The 17,181-nt window shown below is 47.4% G+C and overlaps 1 protein-coding gene across 7 annotated transcripts in view; it reads right to left on the bottom strand.

Moving 5' to 3' along the window:
- Positions 1-413: 413 nt before the first annotated feature.
- LOC309530325 (uncharacterized protein) overlaps positions 414-17,181 on the bottom strand; it is a 97,591-nt gene continuing 80,823 nt past the window's right edge. For all 7 annotated transcript variants that reach the window (XM_082219158.1, XM_082219157.1, XM_082219162.1 and 4 more), the window contains one exon: positions 414-2,348. In XM_082219158.1, the coding sequence (XP_082075284.1) occupies positions 508-2,348 (1,841 nt within the window). In that variant the 3' untranslated portion in view covers positions 414-507. The remainder of the gene's footprint in view (positions 2,349-17,181) is intronic.

The raw sequence follows: 17,181 nt of genomic DNA on the forward strand, positions 1-17,181 counted from the left end.
TCTCTCCTGTATGAATTCTTCGATGGGAAGTGAGATCCGAGCTGTTCCTGAAGCTGTTTCCACATTCCATGCACTGATAGGGTTTCTCCCCAGTATGAATTCTCTGATGAGAAGTGAGATCAGAGATCTGTCTGAAGCTCTTTCGACATTCCACGCACTTATAGGGTGTCTCCCCTGTATGAATTCTCTGATGTGAAGTGAGATCAGAGATCTGTCTGAAGCTCTTTCCACATTCCATGCACTGATAGGTTTTCTCACCTGTATGAATTCTCTGATGGGAAATGAGATGGGAGCCCAGACTGAAGCTCTTTTCAAATTCAAAGCACTGATAGGGTTTCCCCCCTTTATGAATTTTCTGATGGGAAGTGGGATTGAAGGTTTTCCTGAAGCTCTTTCCACATTCCATGCACATCTGTAACCCCCTCCCTACCACATTTTAAAAGGGCATTAGATGTCAATCCGCCCAAAGCCTGGTTAACAAGGTGCGTATTTGCCTGGCTCCTAAAGCTATATAATGGCTTTTCCAACGTTTGTATGAATTCTCTGATGCTTAGTGAGATGGGAGCTCTGACTGAAGCTCTTTCCACATTCCACACACTGATAGGGTTTCTCCCCTGTATGAATTCTCTGATGGGAAGTGAGATAGTGGCTGTAACTGAAGCTCTTTCCACATTCCACGCAATGATAGGGTTTCTCCCCTGTATGAATTCTTTGATGGGAATTGAGAGAGGAGCTTGTACTGAAGTTCTTTCCACATTCCACACACTGATAGGGTTCCTCTCTTGTATGAATTTTCTGATGAAAAGTGAGATTGGAGCTCTTACTGAAGGTCTTTCCACATTCCACACACTGATAGGGTTTCTCCCCTGTATGAATTCTCTGATGGAAAGTGAGAGAGGAGCTTTCAGTGAAGCTCTTTCCACATTCCACACATTGATAGGGTTTCTCCCCTGTATGAATTCTTTGATGGCAATTGAGAGAGGAGCTTGTACTGAAGCTCTTTCCACATTCCCCACACTGATAGGGTTTCTCCCCTGTATGAATTCTCTGATGCATAGTGAGATTGGAGCTCTTACTGAAGCTCTTTCCACATTCCACGCACTGATAGGGTCTCTCTCTTGTATGAATTTTATGATGGGAAGTGAGAGAGGAGCTCTGAGTGAAGCTCTTTCCACATTCTACGCACTGATAGGGTTTCTCTCCAGTATGAATTCTCTGATGGGAAGTGAGATTGTGGCTGTAACTGAAGCTCTTTCCACATTCCACACACTGATAGGGTTTCTCCCCTCTATGAATTCTTTGATGGGAATTGAGAGAGGAGCTTGTACTGAAGCTGTTTCCACATTTCACACACTGATAGGGTTTCTCTCTTGTATGAATTTTATGATGGGAAGTGAGAGAGGAGCTTTGAGTGAAGCTCTTTCCACATTCCATGCACTGATAGGGTTTCTCTCTTGTATGAATTTTATGATGGGAAATGAGAGAGGAGCTCTGAATGAAGCTCTTTCCACATTCCATGCATTGATAGGGTTTCTCTCCTGTATGAATTCTTCGATGGGAACTGAGATAGGAGCTCGTATTGAAGCTCTTTCCACATTCCAGGCACTGATAGGGTTTCTCTCCTGTATGAATTCTTCGATGGGAAGTGAGATCCGAGCTTTTCCTGAAGCTGTTTCCACATTCCACGCACTGATAGGGTTTCTCTCCAGTATGAATTCTCTGATGGGAAGTGAGATTGTTGCTGTAACTGAAGCTCTTTCCACATTCCACACACTGATAGGGTTTCTCCCCTCTATGAATTCTTTGATGGGAATTGAGAGAGGAGCTTGTACTGAAGCTGTTTCCACATTCCATGCACTGATAGGGTTTCTCCCCTGTATGAATTCTCTGATGGAAAGTGAGAGAGGAGCTCTGAGTGAAGCTCTTTCCACATTCCACGCACTGATAGGGTTTCTCTCCAGTATGAATTCTCTGATGGGAAGTGAGATTGTGGCTGTAACTGAAGCTCTTTCCACATTCCACACACTGATAGGTTTTCTCCCCTGTATGAATTCTCTGATGGGAAATGAGATGGGAGCCCAGACTGAAGCTCTTTTCAAATTCAAAGCACTGATAGGGTTTCTCCCCTTTATGAATTTTCTGATGGGAAGTGAGATTGAAGCTTTTCCTGAAGCTCTTTCCACATTCCATGCACTGATAGGGTTTCTTTCCAATGAGAATTCTTGGTTGGGAAGTGAGAGAGGAGCTCTCACTGCTGCTCTCTCCACATTCCAAATGTTTGCATGGCTTCTCCTCTCCGGGGGTTTTGTCATGTTCATCCTTGTTCTTGTTTTCCAATTCATCAAAATCTGCAATGGAGACAAAATAGGGATTAGAGCCTCAGGCACAAGTCAAGAACTGAAGGGAGTGGGGTGTTTGTTCGTTGCCTTTGTTGGTTGTCATTAACCAACATTTTTATTAATATATGCTGATGGATTGATGAATGTCGATTTATTTGATATACAATAGTGGCCAAAATTGGGGAAGCCTTTTGGGGGGAAAGTGTATTTCAGATATTTGATGGCTCATAACGCCACTTTGTTTTGAGTAATACCTTAGAATTATGTGTCAATGGAAAGATAATTTAATGAAGAATGTAATCTGTATCTGTATTCTATCAAAAGTCAAAACTGAATAACCAGAAAAAGGAAGCACAACTTGCTTAGGTTGACTTTTGACAGTGTGGTGTGTGATGGCTATCATGTTGGTTGGTTATTTGTTGTTTTTTCATTTAGTGGTTTGTAAAACATAATAAAATTAAAGAAATGGCACAAGAAGTTGACTGGACACCCAGAAAGTGATGTAAAACAGTACTATTAAGTGAAAAAGGCTACAGTTATGAAGAAATTAGAAGATGGAGGATTCTTTTTCTTTTTCCAATTTTATCCAATTTTGTTTTAAAAAGTACTGTATTTTTTGCTCCTTAGGGCGCAGCTAGTTTTTAGGGGGGGAATTCAAGGAAAAAAAACTTATTTCTCCCCCCAGCCCCAAAGAGCAAAGAAGCCAAAAAAATGAGCGGGATCCACCCTGCGGGCTTTCTTGGCTTCCTCTTTAGATGCGCCAACCTCTCCAACCCGGAGAGGCTGCGTATGGCTTTGGCAGAAGCCAAGACAGCGAGCGGGATGGATCCCACTCGCTGTCTTGGCTTCGTTTTTAGCCGCGGGGCTGGGGTGGGGTCCCCCGACGCCAGCCCCCAGAACAGGTCCAGGAGCAGCGGCAAGATTGAACTGGCTAAAACCCATGGTAACTGGACAGTGGAACAATGGGACAGTGTTATTTGAAGCGATGAGATCCCAATCTCCTTGCTTGGTAAGTGATGGCATGAAATACGCGAGGAGGAGAATGGAAGATTTACATCCTACTTGCATTACACCGACCATGAAACACCCAGATAGTGTGATGATCTGGAGTTGTATGACAGCAAAAGGTGGGGGCAGAATTTGTGTCATTAATGGGAACGTCAATGCCCCCAAATACACAAATCAAATACTTGAGCCTGAACTGAAGTGTTCTGAATGTGAAATCATATTCCACTGCTGGAATGGCCTGGGAATAGCCCAAGCGAAAACCTTGGGAGCCGACTAAAGAAACTTGTTTGTCAGAAGCAACCCAGCAATAAAGCCCAATTAATAGAGGCAAATATTCAGTCTTGGTTTCACATTATTGCAGCTGCAGAACTAAAAAACTTGCTTCACTCCATGGGAAGGCGTTGTAAGGCCGGAATTAAAGCTAAAGGTTACCGAAGTCAGTGTTAATTGACATGGTGAGAATTTCTGTATATCTCCTTTTTTCTAAGCGTTTCACATTTCTTTTTTATGTCTACTGTTCTAATAAATACTCCTTCATAAAAGTTATTGCATTGCAATCTTCATTAAATTATCTTTGCTATGGTAAGGTAAAGGTAAAGGGGCCCCTGATCATTAGATCCAGTCGTGACCGACTCTGGGGTTGCAGCACTCATCTCGCTTTATTGGCTAAGAGAGCCAGTGTTTCTCCACAGACAGCTTCCGGGTCATGTGGCCAGCATGACTAAGCCGCTTCTGGCGAACCAGAGCAGCGCACGGAAACGCAGTTTACCTTCCCGCCGGAGCGGTACCTATTTATCTATTTGCACTTTGACGTGCTTTTGAACTGCTAGGTTGGGAGGAGCAGGGACCGAGCAACGGGAGCTCACCCCATTGTGGGGATTCGAACCGCCGACCTTCTGATTGGAAAGCCCTAGGCTCTGTGGTTTAACCCACAGCGCCACCCGCGTCCCTTTCCTATGGTATCACTTCCCCAAAAAGTGGTGTTATGAGCCATCAAACACACTTTTAAAAAAGGTTTCCATGATTTTAGCCACTAGTATAAGTTGTTCATGGATACCCCCTTCATGGATCACTGCCTTGCCGTGGCGAAGGGGCTTGAATAACTCAAGAGAAGCTATGAGCTATGCCGTGAAGGGCCACCCAAGATGGACAGGTCATAGTGGAGAGTTTTGACCGAACGTGATCCACTGGAGCAGGAACCGGTAAGCCACTCCAGTATCCCTGCCAAGAAAACTCCATGGACAAAGACAACAGGCATATAACTGTTATGACGCTGGAAGATGAGCCCCTCAGGTCGGAAGGCGTCCAACATGCTACTGAGGAAGAGCAGAGGACAAGTACAAGTAGATCCAGAGCTGATGAAGCGGCTGGGCCAAAGCCGAAAGGACGCTCAGTTGCGGATATGCCTGGAAGCGAAAGGAAAGTCCAATGCTGTAAAGAAAAATATTGCATAGGAACCTGGAATGTAAGAACCATGAACCTTGGCAAGTTGGATGTGGTCAAAAATGAGAAGGCAAGAATAAATATTGACATCCTGGGCATCAGTGAACCAAAATGGGCGGGAATGGGCAAATTCAGTTCGGATGACCATCACATCTACTACTGTGGGCAAGAAACCCGTAAAAGAAATGGAGTGACCCTTAGAGTCAACAAAAGAGTGGCAAAAGCTGTGGAGTTTACAGGGTTAAAACTCCTTGGTATCCTGTATCTGGGGAGTGGCCTTACGCAGGGCCGTACGTCACAGGCTTTGTCTGTGTTGTCTGTGAGAGTTGGTTTCACTTTAGACTGAGAGACGCTGCGAAAGAAGCTGCGTGTGCTTTTAGCACGGAGAGATGCCGGAAAGTTCTGATGGATTTATGGCTTGTAAATAAACGCTTTTAGAGATAGTAACGAACTGTCTCTGGACTTGATTTATCCCTCTATCTCACACGGACGGCAGGACTGCTGCGACTCTGTTTTCCTGCCCAGGTCAGCCCCAAGCAGAACTACGCAGGGAAGGGCTGACTGGACGGCAGGATTTAATGGCCAAAGGTTATGGATCTTCCGTGTTTCCTGCCAAGTGTGAGGAGGGAAGAAGGCTGCCAGCTTTGAGCTGCTTTGAGCTCCTGCCAGGAAGGGCAGTGGGAGACGCTGGTGGAGAGCGGAGCCAAGAGGAGGCTGCTGCTTCGGAGGACCAGCTAGCTGGCAACGCGTGAGTACGCTTAAGCCCCAGGGGGAGAAAGATGGCTGCTGCTCAGCCACAGCAAGGCCATGAGAGCTACCCCGGTGAAAGACTGCATGGGGCCAATTGGGAAGCCTGGTCTAAGCGCATGTACTACTGGCTGGAACAAAAGGCAGCTTTGGTAATGTACGCAGGCTGAACCAGTTCTTGCCCAGCCCAGTGCTGCAGCTGCAGAGGCTGAGAAGTCTGCAGGAGCAGTGGAAGCTTGTGAAGCAGACGTGGCTGCTGCTCTGGAAAGAGAGCAAAGGGTGCTAGCCTTTTTAAGGGCTAGCGTTCATGCTTGGCTATTGCCAAACCTGTAAGGGAAGAAGCCCTGGGTCGCGTGGCAGGCCCTGAAGGCGGCATGTCAGGCCGCAGTGGGAGCCAGACCAGAGGGGGCTAAGAGATGCCCAGAGAGAGCACTAAGCCCAGAGGGGGCTGGGACTGTTTTGGGAAGCTGTTTCTATGCTTTGACACGTCTGTGTGATGGTCCGGGAGAGAGGCTGAGAGCTGGGAAGAGGAAGGCAGTAGCAGTCCGTTCCTCAGGCAGCTGGGCACCCAGGAGTGGGGGTGCAGGCTGTTCCAAGAGTTCTGGGAAAGCCAAAGTCTCCAAGAGTTGGTTGTGCTCTGAGGCGAAGTCCAACACTGAAGGGCATTGTCCTGCAGAGGCATTGGAATGCAAGGTCAGCCACCTGCTAAGGCAGATAAGGAACAGTTCTCAGACAGTGAAGCATGAGAACACCAGCAAAAGCCTTGCAACCATGGCAGCCAGGAAGGACACTGGCAGAGACTCCGTGGGGGTGCGAGCATTGCCATGGCAACCTTGGAAGACAGCCAGAGAGCCACTTTATCTCTTGTTGATACGGGAGCAACCCACAGCCTGGTGCCATCTGGTGGGCTCCTGAGTAATTGCAAGACAGTTAAATCTGGACGTTTTGTCATGATGGCAGATGGTTCTAAGAGACAATTAACTGAGACTGGTTTTTTATACTGTCCCTTTATAGATCATGAGGTGCAAGCTTATGTGGTCCCCGAGCTTGCTCATTCCCTTTTAAGTGTATCAGCTCTTATTGCCGATGGTTTTGATGCGGTGTTTACTAATGGACTGTTTCAAGAAGTGGCAGAGATACATTTCTAAATTTGTCTGGCAGGGCAAGAAACCCAGAATAAAATTTAAAATATTAACTGATGCAAAAGAAAGAGGGGGATTTGCCCTGCCAGACCTTAAACTCTATTATGAACCAGCAGCTTTCTGCTGGTTGAAGGACTGGCTGCTTCTTGAGAACACAGACATTTTGGACTTAGAAGGTTTCAATAATGTTTTTGGGTGGCATGCATACCTATGGTACGACAAGGTTAAAGCACATAAGGCTTTTAAGAACCATATTGTCAGGAAAGCACTGTTTAATGTCTGGACACGTTAGAAAGACTTACTTGAAAATAAAACCCCAAGGTGGTTGTCACCAATGGAGGCAAAAGCTCAAAAAAAAGTCAATATGGAGGCCAAGTGGCCAAAATATTGGGAGATTTTAGAGCAAGAAGGAGACAAATTGAAATTGCAGAGTTTTGAGAAATTAAAAGATAGAGTGCGACATTGGCTTCATTATTTTCAAATAAGAGAGGTATACAATCTAGACAAAAAAATTGGCTTCCAGGTGGAAAAATCAAAGTTGGAAACAGAACTGTTAGACCCCAATACCAAGATACTTTCAAGAATGTATAACTTGCTGTTAAAATGGAATACTCAGGATGAAACAGTCAAATCTGCTATGATTAAATGGGCACAGGACGTTGGTCATAACATTATGTTTGCTGACTGGGAACAGTTGTGGACCACCGGGATTAAATTCACGGCATGTAATACCCTTAGAGAGAATATTATGAAAATGATGTACAGGTGGTACATGACCCCAGTCAAGCTTGCAAAAATATATCATTTGCCCGATAATAAATGTTGGAAATGTAAAGAAACTGAAGGTACATTCTTTCACCTCTGGTGGACGTGCCCAAGGATTAAGGCTTTCTGGGAAATGATATATAATGAATTGAAAAAGGTATTTAAATATACCTTCCTGAAGAAACCAGAGGCCTTTCTCCTGGGCATTGTCGGCCAATTGGTGTTAAAGAAGGATAGAACTTTCTTTATGTACGCAACAGCGGCAGCAAGATTACTCATCGCAAAATATTGGAAGACACAGGAGCTACCCACACTGGAAGACTGGCAGATGAAGGTCATGGACTACATGGAATTGGCAGAGATGACCGGCAGAATCCGTGACCAGGGAGAAGAGTCGGTGGAGGAAGATTGGAAGAAGTTTAAAGATTACCTGCAGAAGCACTGTAAAATTAAGGAATGTTGAAAGGACGTTTGATTGAAAATAAGTGGTACTGGTAAAGAGATGCTTATGAAAATGTAAATAGGGAATGAGAATTGGAAATGGATATTTATAATAATAGGTTAATATATGGAGTAAGGATAAAATGCTAGAGGGTAAGGATTTGCTGAATTTAATATTTGAACTGGAATACAAAATGGGAGGTGTGAGGAGGTCAAGAAATTAGTGAAGGAAACATAAGATTTGAAAATATCAATCCATTTTTAGCCCTGTTTTGTGGTTTTTTTCTCTTCCTTTTATTCTTCATCTTCTATTTTTTATTTTTTTCTATCTTTCTTCTATCAACTGTTTTTCTACAGCGTATTTTTACTTGGTTTTTTGTAGTTTAAAGGTTTAAACGTTTAAATGTTGGGTTTTGTTTTTATTGTTTGTTGTTTGTGAAAAAATAATAAATATCATTAAAAAAATGATGTGGTGTTTACTAACAACATGTGTTATTTCTACAGGGATGGGAAGAAGCTCTACAGTGTTGAGGGGAAGGACGGGCTCTTTCTGGTGCAGATGCCTGTCACTGATGCTACTGTTGCAGAGTCCCCTGAAGAAGCACAAGTGCAGTGTGCAAATGTACCACCACACCATGATTGTTTACATTTGTGGCATCGCAGATTCGGACATGCAGGGTGGTCGTATATTAAAAAAGCCGCAGAGAACACAATTGGGTGTGGGTTCAAGGTATGTGATAGATACTTAGATTGTCAAGCTTGTAAAAAATCCCAGGTCAGAAAGGAGGACCAGCAAACCCTTTGAGCTGGTTCATGCAGATTTATCTGGTCTGATGCAGGTAGCTTCTTTAAGTGGATCGAAGCATGTTTTGGTTCTGATCGATGATTTTTCGAGACACACCTGGCTGTTTACACTTAAACACAAGTGGGAGGCGGCTGCACTGATCACAGCGATTGGATCACATCGGTGGAGCTGCATTTCTCCACCAGCGTGATTTCCTTTCAATCTGATCAGGGGGCGGAGTTCACAGGTTCTGCGCTGCAATCTTTCTTCAGGCAGAAAGGTATCAGTCATCGATTGACTGCCCCCTACAGTCCGCAACAGAATGGAGTTGCGGAGAGAAAACACCACACCCTACAGGAAGCAGCGCATGCTATGCTGGCAAACTCGGGTTTGCCACAGCGCTTTTGGGCCGAGAGTTATAAGACGGCATGCTTTGTTCAGAACAGGGTGTTCAATTCAAGTGTGGGAGACACGCCCTACATTCTGCTGCATAGGAAGAAACCCAAAGTGGATTTCTTGTGTGTGTTTGGCTGTGAGGCTTGGGTCCTCATTCCAAAGGCCACTCGCAGAAAGGGTGAACCAAGATCTAGGAAAATGATCTTTGTTGGCTATGAGCCGGGCTCAAAGGCGTGGCGTCTCACATACCCTACTTGCAACCAGTCTAAGCTGCTTATTAGCGGCAGTGCTGAGTTTTGCGAGCAGAGTGGGTGGAAACGTCTTCACGGGAACCCGGATGTTCTGTTTGACTCAGATGAGGAAGAGGAGGAGGACGAAGCTGAACCTGTTGCTGAGGTGCACAGTCCACAGCCACAGAGTCCAGAACCGGGATCTCCAAGGCAGAGGCTCTGAACCTCTCCAAAGGGGAGTCCCAAGACCCCTCCACAGGTCTCTGTCAAGTCTGAGCCAAGGAGTGAGCCATTCTCGCCAGCAGACCCAGCTGTGAGGCCAAAAAGGCACAGCAGGTCAGAGGGGGAGGTTTCTGACACAGGGGGTGGTGTGGCTGGCCCAAGTGAATCAGGCGCAGTTCCAGAGTTCATGCTGAGGAGGTCAGCAAGGTCAACCAAGGGAAAGCCACTAGAAAGGTATGAAACCACTAGTGTCTGGGTAGGTGTGGCTAGATGTGAACCTGAATCCTTTGAGGATGTTCAGAAGTTGCCTCAGGAAGAAGCAAGCAAATGGTATGAGGCGATGCAGAAGGAGATGAACTCAATGGAGTCTCTTGGTGTGTTCTCACTCACACAATTGCCGGCTGGCAAGCAGGCTGTGAGTTGCAGGTGGGTTTACCGTCTTAAACCCACAGAAGCTGGAGAACCACAGTATAAAGCTAGGTTAGTAGCTCATGGATTCACACAGAAGAAAGGTGTCCACTTCACGGAGGTCTATTCGCCGATCTCGAGGGCCGAGACTTTGAGGACGCTTTTAGCAGTTGCTGCACAGAGAGGTTGGAAGGTGAACCATTTTGATGTGGATGTTGCCTACCTGAACTCAGACCTCCAGGAGGAGTTGTACATGCTTCCTCCTCCAGGGTTTGGAGTCAGTGTGCCAGGCACCGTGTGGTGGTTGCACAAATCCATCTATGGATTACGCCAATCTGCCAGAAATTGGAACATGTGTCTGAATGAAGCCTTAGAAGAGCTAGGTTTCAGAAGTGTTGCGGACAGCTGTCTTTACCTTAGAGGTTCAGGTAAGATGCAGCAAGCTGCTCAGATTTTTGTTGATGATATCTTGATCATGGCACAGACAGGTAAACAAGTGGAGAAGTTTGCTAGGGAGCTTGGAAAATGGTTCAAGTTCAAGCAGCTTAGAGATGTCAAGTCGTATCTAGGTGTAGGGATCACGAGAGCAAGAGATGGAAGCTTTTTGCTCAGCCAGAAAGGTAAGATTGAGCAGTTGCTTGAGAAGTTCAGAATGACTGAGTGTGCAGGTGCCAAAACACCCATGGAGGCTGGTTACGTGAAAGAATGTCAGCAAGTAGAAAGCGTTGTGTTCGAAAATACTGAACTCTATCAATCAGCTCTGGGTAGTCTGCTGTATCTGTCACAGTGGAGCAGACCAGACATAGCGTTTGCTGTCGATCTGCTCAGTAGAGAGGCTTCAAGTCCTAGTGTGCAGGCCTGGAATGGTATTAAACGGGTGCTATGTTACTTGCAAGATACCAAAGATTTTTGCCTCAAGATGTCAGCTGAGGGTGGTGTCAAGCTGACTGCATGGGTGGATTCAGATTGGGCTAACCTTGAGGACCGCAAATCAGTGTCAGGCCTAGTGGTGAAGTTTGGGAACTCAGTAGTTGGGTGGAGGTCCCGGAAGCAAAGTCTCATAGCGCTTTTGTCTACTGAAGCTGAGTTCAGTGTGCTATCTGAGGTTTGCAGAGAGCTGGAGTTCTATGCATGTTTGGTCGAGGAACTCTGAGGAGAGAATTGTCTTCCCATCGTGGTGCATGAAGACAATCAACCGTGCCTCAAATTGGCCGAGACGGCGCAATTCAAGGCCAGGACCAAACATTTGGACATACGTTTTCAGAATGTATGTCAGAGCATTCGTGAGGGGCTAGTTGCTCTAAAATACTGTCCCTCAACCAAGAACCTCGCTGATGGTTTCACAAAACCGTTAACCTTCCAGAAGCATGAGGAGTTCTGTGAAGGTCTGTGTTTGGGGTGAGCATTGTTGCTTATTTTCCCCAGATGCAGGACAAGAGGGGGGGTGGAGTTTGGAGTTTACAGGGTTAAAACTCCTTGGTGTCCTATATCTGGGGAGTGGCCTGACGCAGGGCCGTATGTCACAGGCTTTGTCTGTGTTGTCTGTGAGAGTTGGTTTCACTTTAGACTGAGAGATGCTGCAAAAGAAGCTGCGTGTGCTTTTAGCACGGAGAGATGCCGGAAAGTTCTGATGGATTTATGGCTTGTAAATAAACACTTTTAGAGTTAGCAACGAACTGTCTCTGGACTTGATTTATCCCTCTATCTCACACGGACAGCAGGACTGCTGCGACTGTTTTCCTGCCCAGGTCAGCCCCAAGCAGAACTACGCAGGGAAGCACTGACTGGACGGCAGGATTTAATGGCCAAAAAAGCTGTACTGGGATGTAATCTCAAAAATGATAGGATGATCTTGATACGAATCCAAGGCAGACCTTTTAACATCACAGTAATCCAAGTTTATGCACCAACCACTGGTGCTGAAGAAACTGAAATTGACCAATTCTATGAAGACTTACAACACTTTATAGAAATGACACCACCAAAGAAGGATGTTCTTCTCATTATAGGGGATTGGAATGCTAAAGTAGGGAGTCAAGAGATAAAAGGAACAACTGGCAAGTTTGGCCTTGGAGTTCAAAACGAAGCAGGGCAAAGGCTAATAGAGTTCTGCCAAGAGAACAAGCTGGTCATCACAAACACTCTTTTCCAACAACACAAGAGATGACTCTACACATGGACATCACCAGATGGGCAGCATCGAAATCACATTGATTATATTCTCTGCAGCCAAAGATGGGGAAGCTCTATACAGTCAGCAAAAACAAGACCTGGAGCTGACTGTGGCTCAGATCATCAGCTTCTTATAGCAAAATTCAAGCTTAAACTGAAGTAGGAAAAACCACTGGGCCGGTAAGATACAATCTAAGTCAAATCCCTTATGAATACACATTGGAAGTGAGGAACAGGTTTAAGGATTTAGATTTGGTGGACAGAGTGCCTGAAGAACTATGGATGGAGGCTCGTAACATTATACAGGAGGCAGCAACTAAAACCATCCCAATGAAAAGGAAATGCAAGAAAGCAAAGTGGCTGTCCAACGAGGCCTTACAAATAGCGGGAGAGAGAAGGCAAGCAAAATGTAAGGGAGATAGTGAAAGATACAGGAAACTGAATGCAGATTTCCAAAGAATAGCAAGGAGAGACAAGAGGGCCTTCTTAAACGAGCAATGCAAAGAAATAGAGGAAAACAATAGAACGGAATGAGACGGAAACATGGAAGGTGCCTGTCAGGGAACTGCCATCGGAGGAACAGGTGGTGGAAGGGCTCACGGAGGCTGGGAGAGACCCAGCAGCTGAAGCAGGAACCAGCAGGGGGAGAGGTGGGTCTCTGAGGGAAAGCGAGCAAGAGGGAGGGCTCAGGGACACGTCCAGCGAGAACAGTGGGGAGGTTTCTGAACCTCCCATAGGGAGACCCACGCCTCGGCGGAAACTGTCACGCCGCGAGTCCAGAAGACGTGTTTCCGTTAAGGAGCTTTTATGCTGGAAGCGATTCCGAAAGCAACCACTGTCGGAATCTGCAAGTGACTAGAGCAGCCATGTCTGAGGGGCTCCGTCACAGACAGAGGTTTGTGGACTTGCACAAACTCTGAGGGACTACAATTTTACGCACAAGCAGCTCATCATCCCATCACAGCATTCCGACAGTCTCTGTAAGCAGTTTGTGCAGGAGAAGGCATCATGAGCGACCCAGCCGGAACCGGAGAAGCCGGAGTTGCAGCGGGTCCAAGCCTGGAAGAAAGGTACCGGGCGTTGGAGATCCAACTAGCGCTGCAGACGGCGAGGCTTGAGGAGAGAAGGGCTCAGGATGCAGACAAAAAGGGGAAAGCCACCCAGTTCACCAGAAAGGTACCAGGATTGGTGCAGAAGTTTGGGGGGGACCCCAAGGACTACCATCCCTTTAGGACAGAGATGCAATATGCCCTCAATGTGCAGTTTGATGAATTCCCTGACGAGGAATCGCGAGTGGCTTTCGTGATTGGGCATCTTGAAAAGGGGGCGAGAGACTGGGTTAGACCCCTGATGGCAACGAATAATGACATCCTAAAGGACACAATGAAGTTCTTTCGTGCCATGGATCTGATGTTTTCCAGCGATATTGAGCAGGGAGTGGTGTGCAGACAGCTAATGGCTTGCAAACAGGGGAGCCGATCTGTCCGTGAGTACTAGACTGAGTTCACCATGCTGGTTCACAGATTGGGGTGGGACTTATCGGCGGAACCCATTCAAATGCTATTTGAAGAAGGGCTTGCTTCGGCTGTGAAAGACGAACTTTCCCGGGGTCCCAGGGCGGATTCTATGGATCAGCTGACCAAATCTGCGCTGACCATAGGAGTGCGCCAGGAGGCGAGAGCCTTGGAGAGGCGGGAAGGGAAGGGGGAACGTTGGAAGGAGTTCCGCATTCCAGACATTCCAGAGCCAACTTTCCCGCCGGCAGAGCCGATGGAAATCGGAACAGCGCGCACGCGCGCAGTTTCAAAGCCCAGTGAGGGGGGAAAGAAGGAGGGAAAAGGCACCCGGAAATGCTATCTCTGCCAACAGCCAGGTCACTTTGCCAGAGTCTGCCCCCAGAGGAAGGAATGGCAAGGGATGGTGGGAGCTGTTGAGGGAAGAGAGGAGGAAATACCGGAGCAAGTAAAAGCCAACGCCTGGCTGCCACCGTTGGGGCACAGCAGCCAGGCCAAAGAGCAGTGAAAGTGCCCACGCCAGAACCTCCTAAACCTGCCCTAGTGATAGAAGTGTCGCTAGAGCTGCAAAACGGACACCCTCTAAAGATAAAGGCGCTGTTGGACTCAGGCAGCTCCTGCAATTTCATGAGCAAAGAGTTTGCAGCTGAACACCAGATACAGACGATCCCTTTAAGCAACCCCCTGCAGGTGACCACGATTGATTGCAGGGAGTTGTTGGGAGGAGAAGTCAGCTTGCAGACCGTCCCAATGATAATGAAGGTGGCAAGGCACACCGAACTGATAGCGTTTAATGTGGCCACCTTGGGAGGGGCCCCTATTATTTTGGGGATGAGCTGGCTAGCGTTACATGATCCGCTGGTGGGCTGGCATCAGAGAGTGGTTTCCTTTGGTTCAGCACATTGCTTAGAACACTGCAAGGAGGGAAAGGGATCAGCAGGGGCCCAAGCTACCCTAGCAGGGACGGAAGTAACGGAGAAGGTGAAGGTACCACGACAATACGCAGATCTCAGCGACGTGTTCAGCGAAAGGGAAGCTGACCAACTACCCCCGCATAGACCTTTTGACTGTCAAATCAATTTACTCCCTGGGGCACAGCTCCCTGTAGGCAAGCTGTACGCCATGTCAGACAGAGAGATGCAGGAGTTAAGAGAGTTTATTGACAAGAACCTGAAGCGAGGTTTCATCAGAGAGTCCAGAGCGGTGGGAGGCAGCCCAGTGTTTTTTGTGGATAAGAAAAACACGGACAAGCCAAGACTTGTGTGTGACTTCAGGGCTTTAAACGCAGTGTCAGAACCAGTGGCCTTCCATATGCCCAGGATTGACGACATTTTGACCAGGGTGCGGAAGGGAAAGATTTTTACAAAGCTGGATCTCAGGGGGGCGTACAACCTGATACGTATAAGGAAAGGGGATGAATGGAAAACCACCATGTTCACCCCTTTGGGGGCATTTGAATATTTAGTTATGCCCTTCGGCCTACAAGCAGGCTCGGCGTGCTTCCAATCGTTTATGAACCACGTACTGGGGCCTTTGCTTTACAAGAATTGTGTGGCCTAGGTCCTAGATGACGTGTTGGTGTATTCTGAGAATGAGGAGCAGCATGTGAGAGACGTCAGAGAAGTGTTGAGCAGGCTGCAAGCCAACCGGCTGTGGGTGAAACTGGAGAAGTGTCAGTTTCATACCAAGGAGGTGGAATTCCTGGGGTACCGCCTGTCAGACAAGGGATTGGCCATGGATCCCGGAAAGGTACAGGCAGTGCTGGAATGGAAAACACCCAAAACAAAGAAGGATGTGCAGAGGTTCCTAGGGTTTGGGAACTTTTATCGTAAGTTCATCCGAAACTTTGCTCACCTGACGGCGCCCATTACGGACTGTCTCAGCAGCAAGAAGAAATTCGTTTGGACTGAGGAGGCGGAGCGAGCATTTGAGGAACTAAAAAGGGCCTTCGCCTCTGAAGAACAACTTCTGCATGTGGATTTACGAAAAAAGATGAGAGTCGAAACTGACGCATCAGACAGAGCTATAGGGGCGGTGCTTCTGCAGCCAGGGAAGGAGGAGTCAGAGTGGAGACCGTATGCTTTTTTTTCGCGAAAGCTGAACAAATCCGAGAGGAACTATACGGTGTACGACCGAGAACTACTTGCCATTCATGAGGCTTTCCGGAGATGGAGGCACCTGCTAATTGGCGCACAACATAAGGTGCAAGTGTGCACTGACCACAAGAACCTAGAGTATTGGAGAACGGCCCGAGTGCTCAACCAACGGCTAGTGAGATGGGCCCAGGAGTTCTCCAAATTTAACTTTGAGATTTGTTACGTGCCAGGCCCAGAGAACGTTAGGGCGGACGCTCTCTCACGCAAACCTGAATATTTGGAGGGGGAGGGAGCACCCGAAGACATGTCATTCCAGAGGACCGCTGGGTGTGTGGGGCGGCATTGGTGGGGCAACGAGAACTGGTAGAGGGAACGGAGAATGATGAATACGCCCAGGACAAACTCAGGGGTCTCAGGAGGGAGGGAGATAAACCCGGAGGTTTTGAGGAGAGAAACAGGGCGTTGTATTACAAGGGAGCGTTATACATACCTGAAGGAGAGTTGAGGGGGAAGGTACTCAAGCAGCTGCACGATTGCCCCACAGCGGGGCATTTTGGGCAACACAAAACCATGTGGCTGGTTACCAGGGAATTTTGGTGGCCCAAGGTCAGGGAAGATGTGCGGGAGTATGTGAGAGGTTGTGACCAATGCCAGCGAGCCAAAGGGGAGAGGCAGGCGCCGGCAGGGTTATTAGAACCGCTACCCACACCTGAAAGACCATGGGAAGCAGTGGCAATAGATTTCATGACCGATCTGCCAAAGTCCAGAGGGAAAACAGCCATCATGGTTGTGGTAGACCTGTTAACCAAAATGGCCCACTTTATAGCCTGCTCACATGCTGTCACGGCAGAAGAAACAGCTAAATTGTTTGTAGAAAATGTGTTTAGGTTGCATGGCGCCCCCTTGAGGGTGGTTTCAGACCGAGGGAAACAATTTACTTCCAGGTTCTGGAGGAAGCTCATGAGCTTACTGCATGTAGAGGTCAATTTTTCAACTGCCCGGCATCCTGAAACCAACGGGCAGGCGGAAAGAGCCAATGGCATCCTCCAGCAATATCTGAGGTGTTATGTCAATGACAGAGAGAATGATTGGGTGGAGAAGCTGGCGTTGGCGGAATTTGCCTACAACAATGCGGAGAACGTGTCCACAGGGATGAGCCCCTTTTTGGCTAATTACGGGTGCCATCCCAGGGCTTTCCCAGGGGGGGAAGGGGAGAGATGGAGCGTCCCGGCTGCCGAACAGTTCGTAGAAGAAATGGAAGTGATCCATCGTCAGCTCCAACTTAACTTAGACAGGGCCAAGGAGGAGTATAAGAGGCAGGCAGACAAAAACAGAAGAGAAGGTGAAACCATTAGGGTGGGGGACCAGGTGTGGCTGTCAACCCAAGGGTTACCATTCAAAGGGGGTTGTAAGAAGTTAAGACCCAAAAGATTGGGCCCATTTGAAGTCACGCAACAGGTCAACCCAGTGGCTT

The sequence above is a fragment of the Podarcis vaucheri genome, assembly GCF_965113315.1.
Source record: "Podarcis vaucheri genome assembly, chromosome: 4".
Classification (NCBI taxonomy): Eukaryota; Metazoa; Chordata; class Lepidosauria; order Squamata; family Lacertidae; genus Podarcis; species Podarcis vaucheri.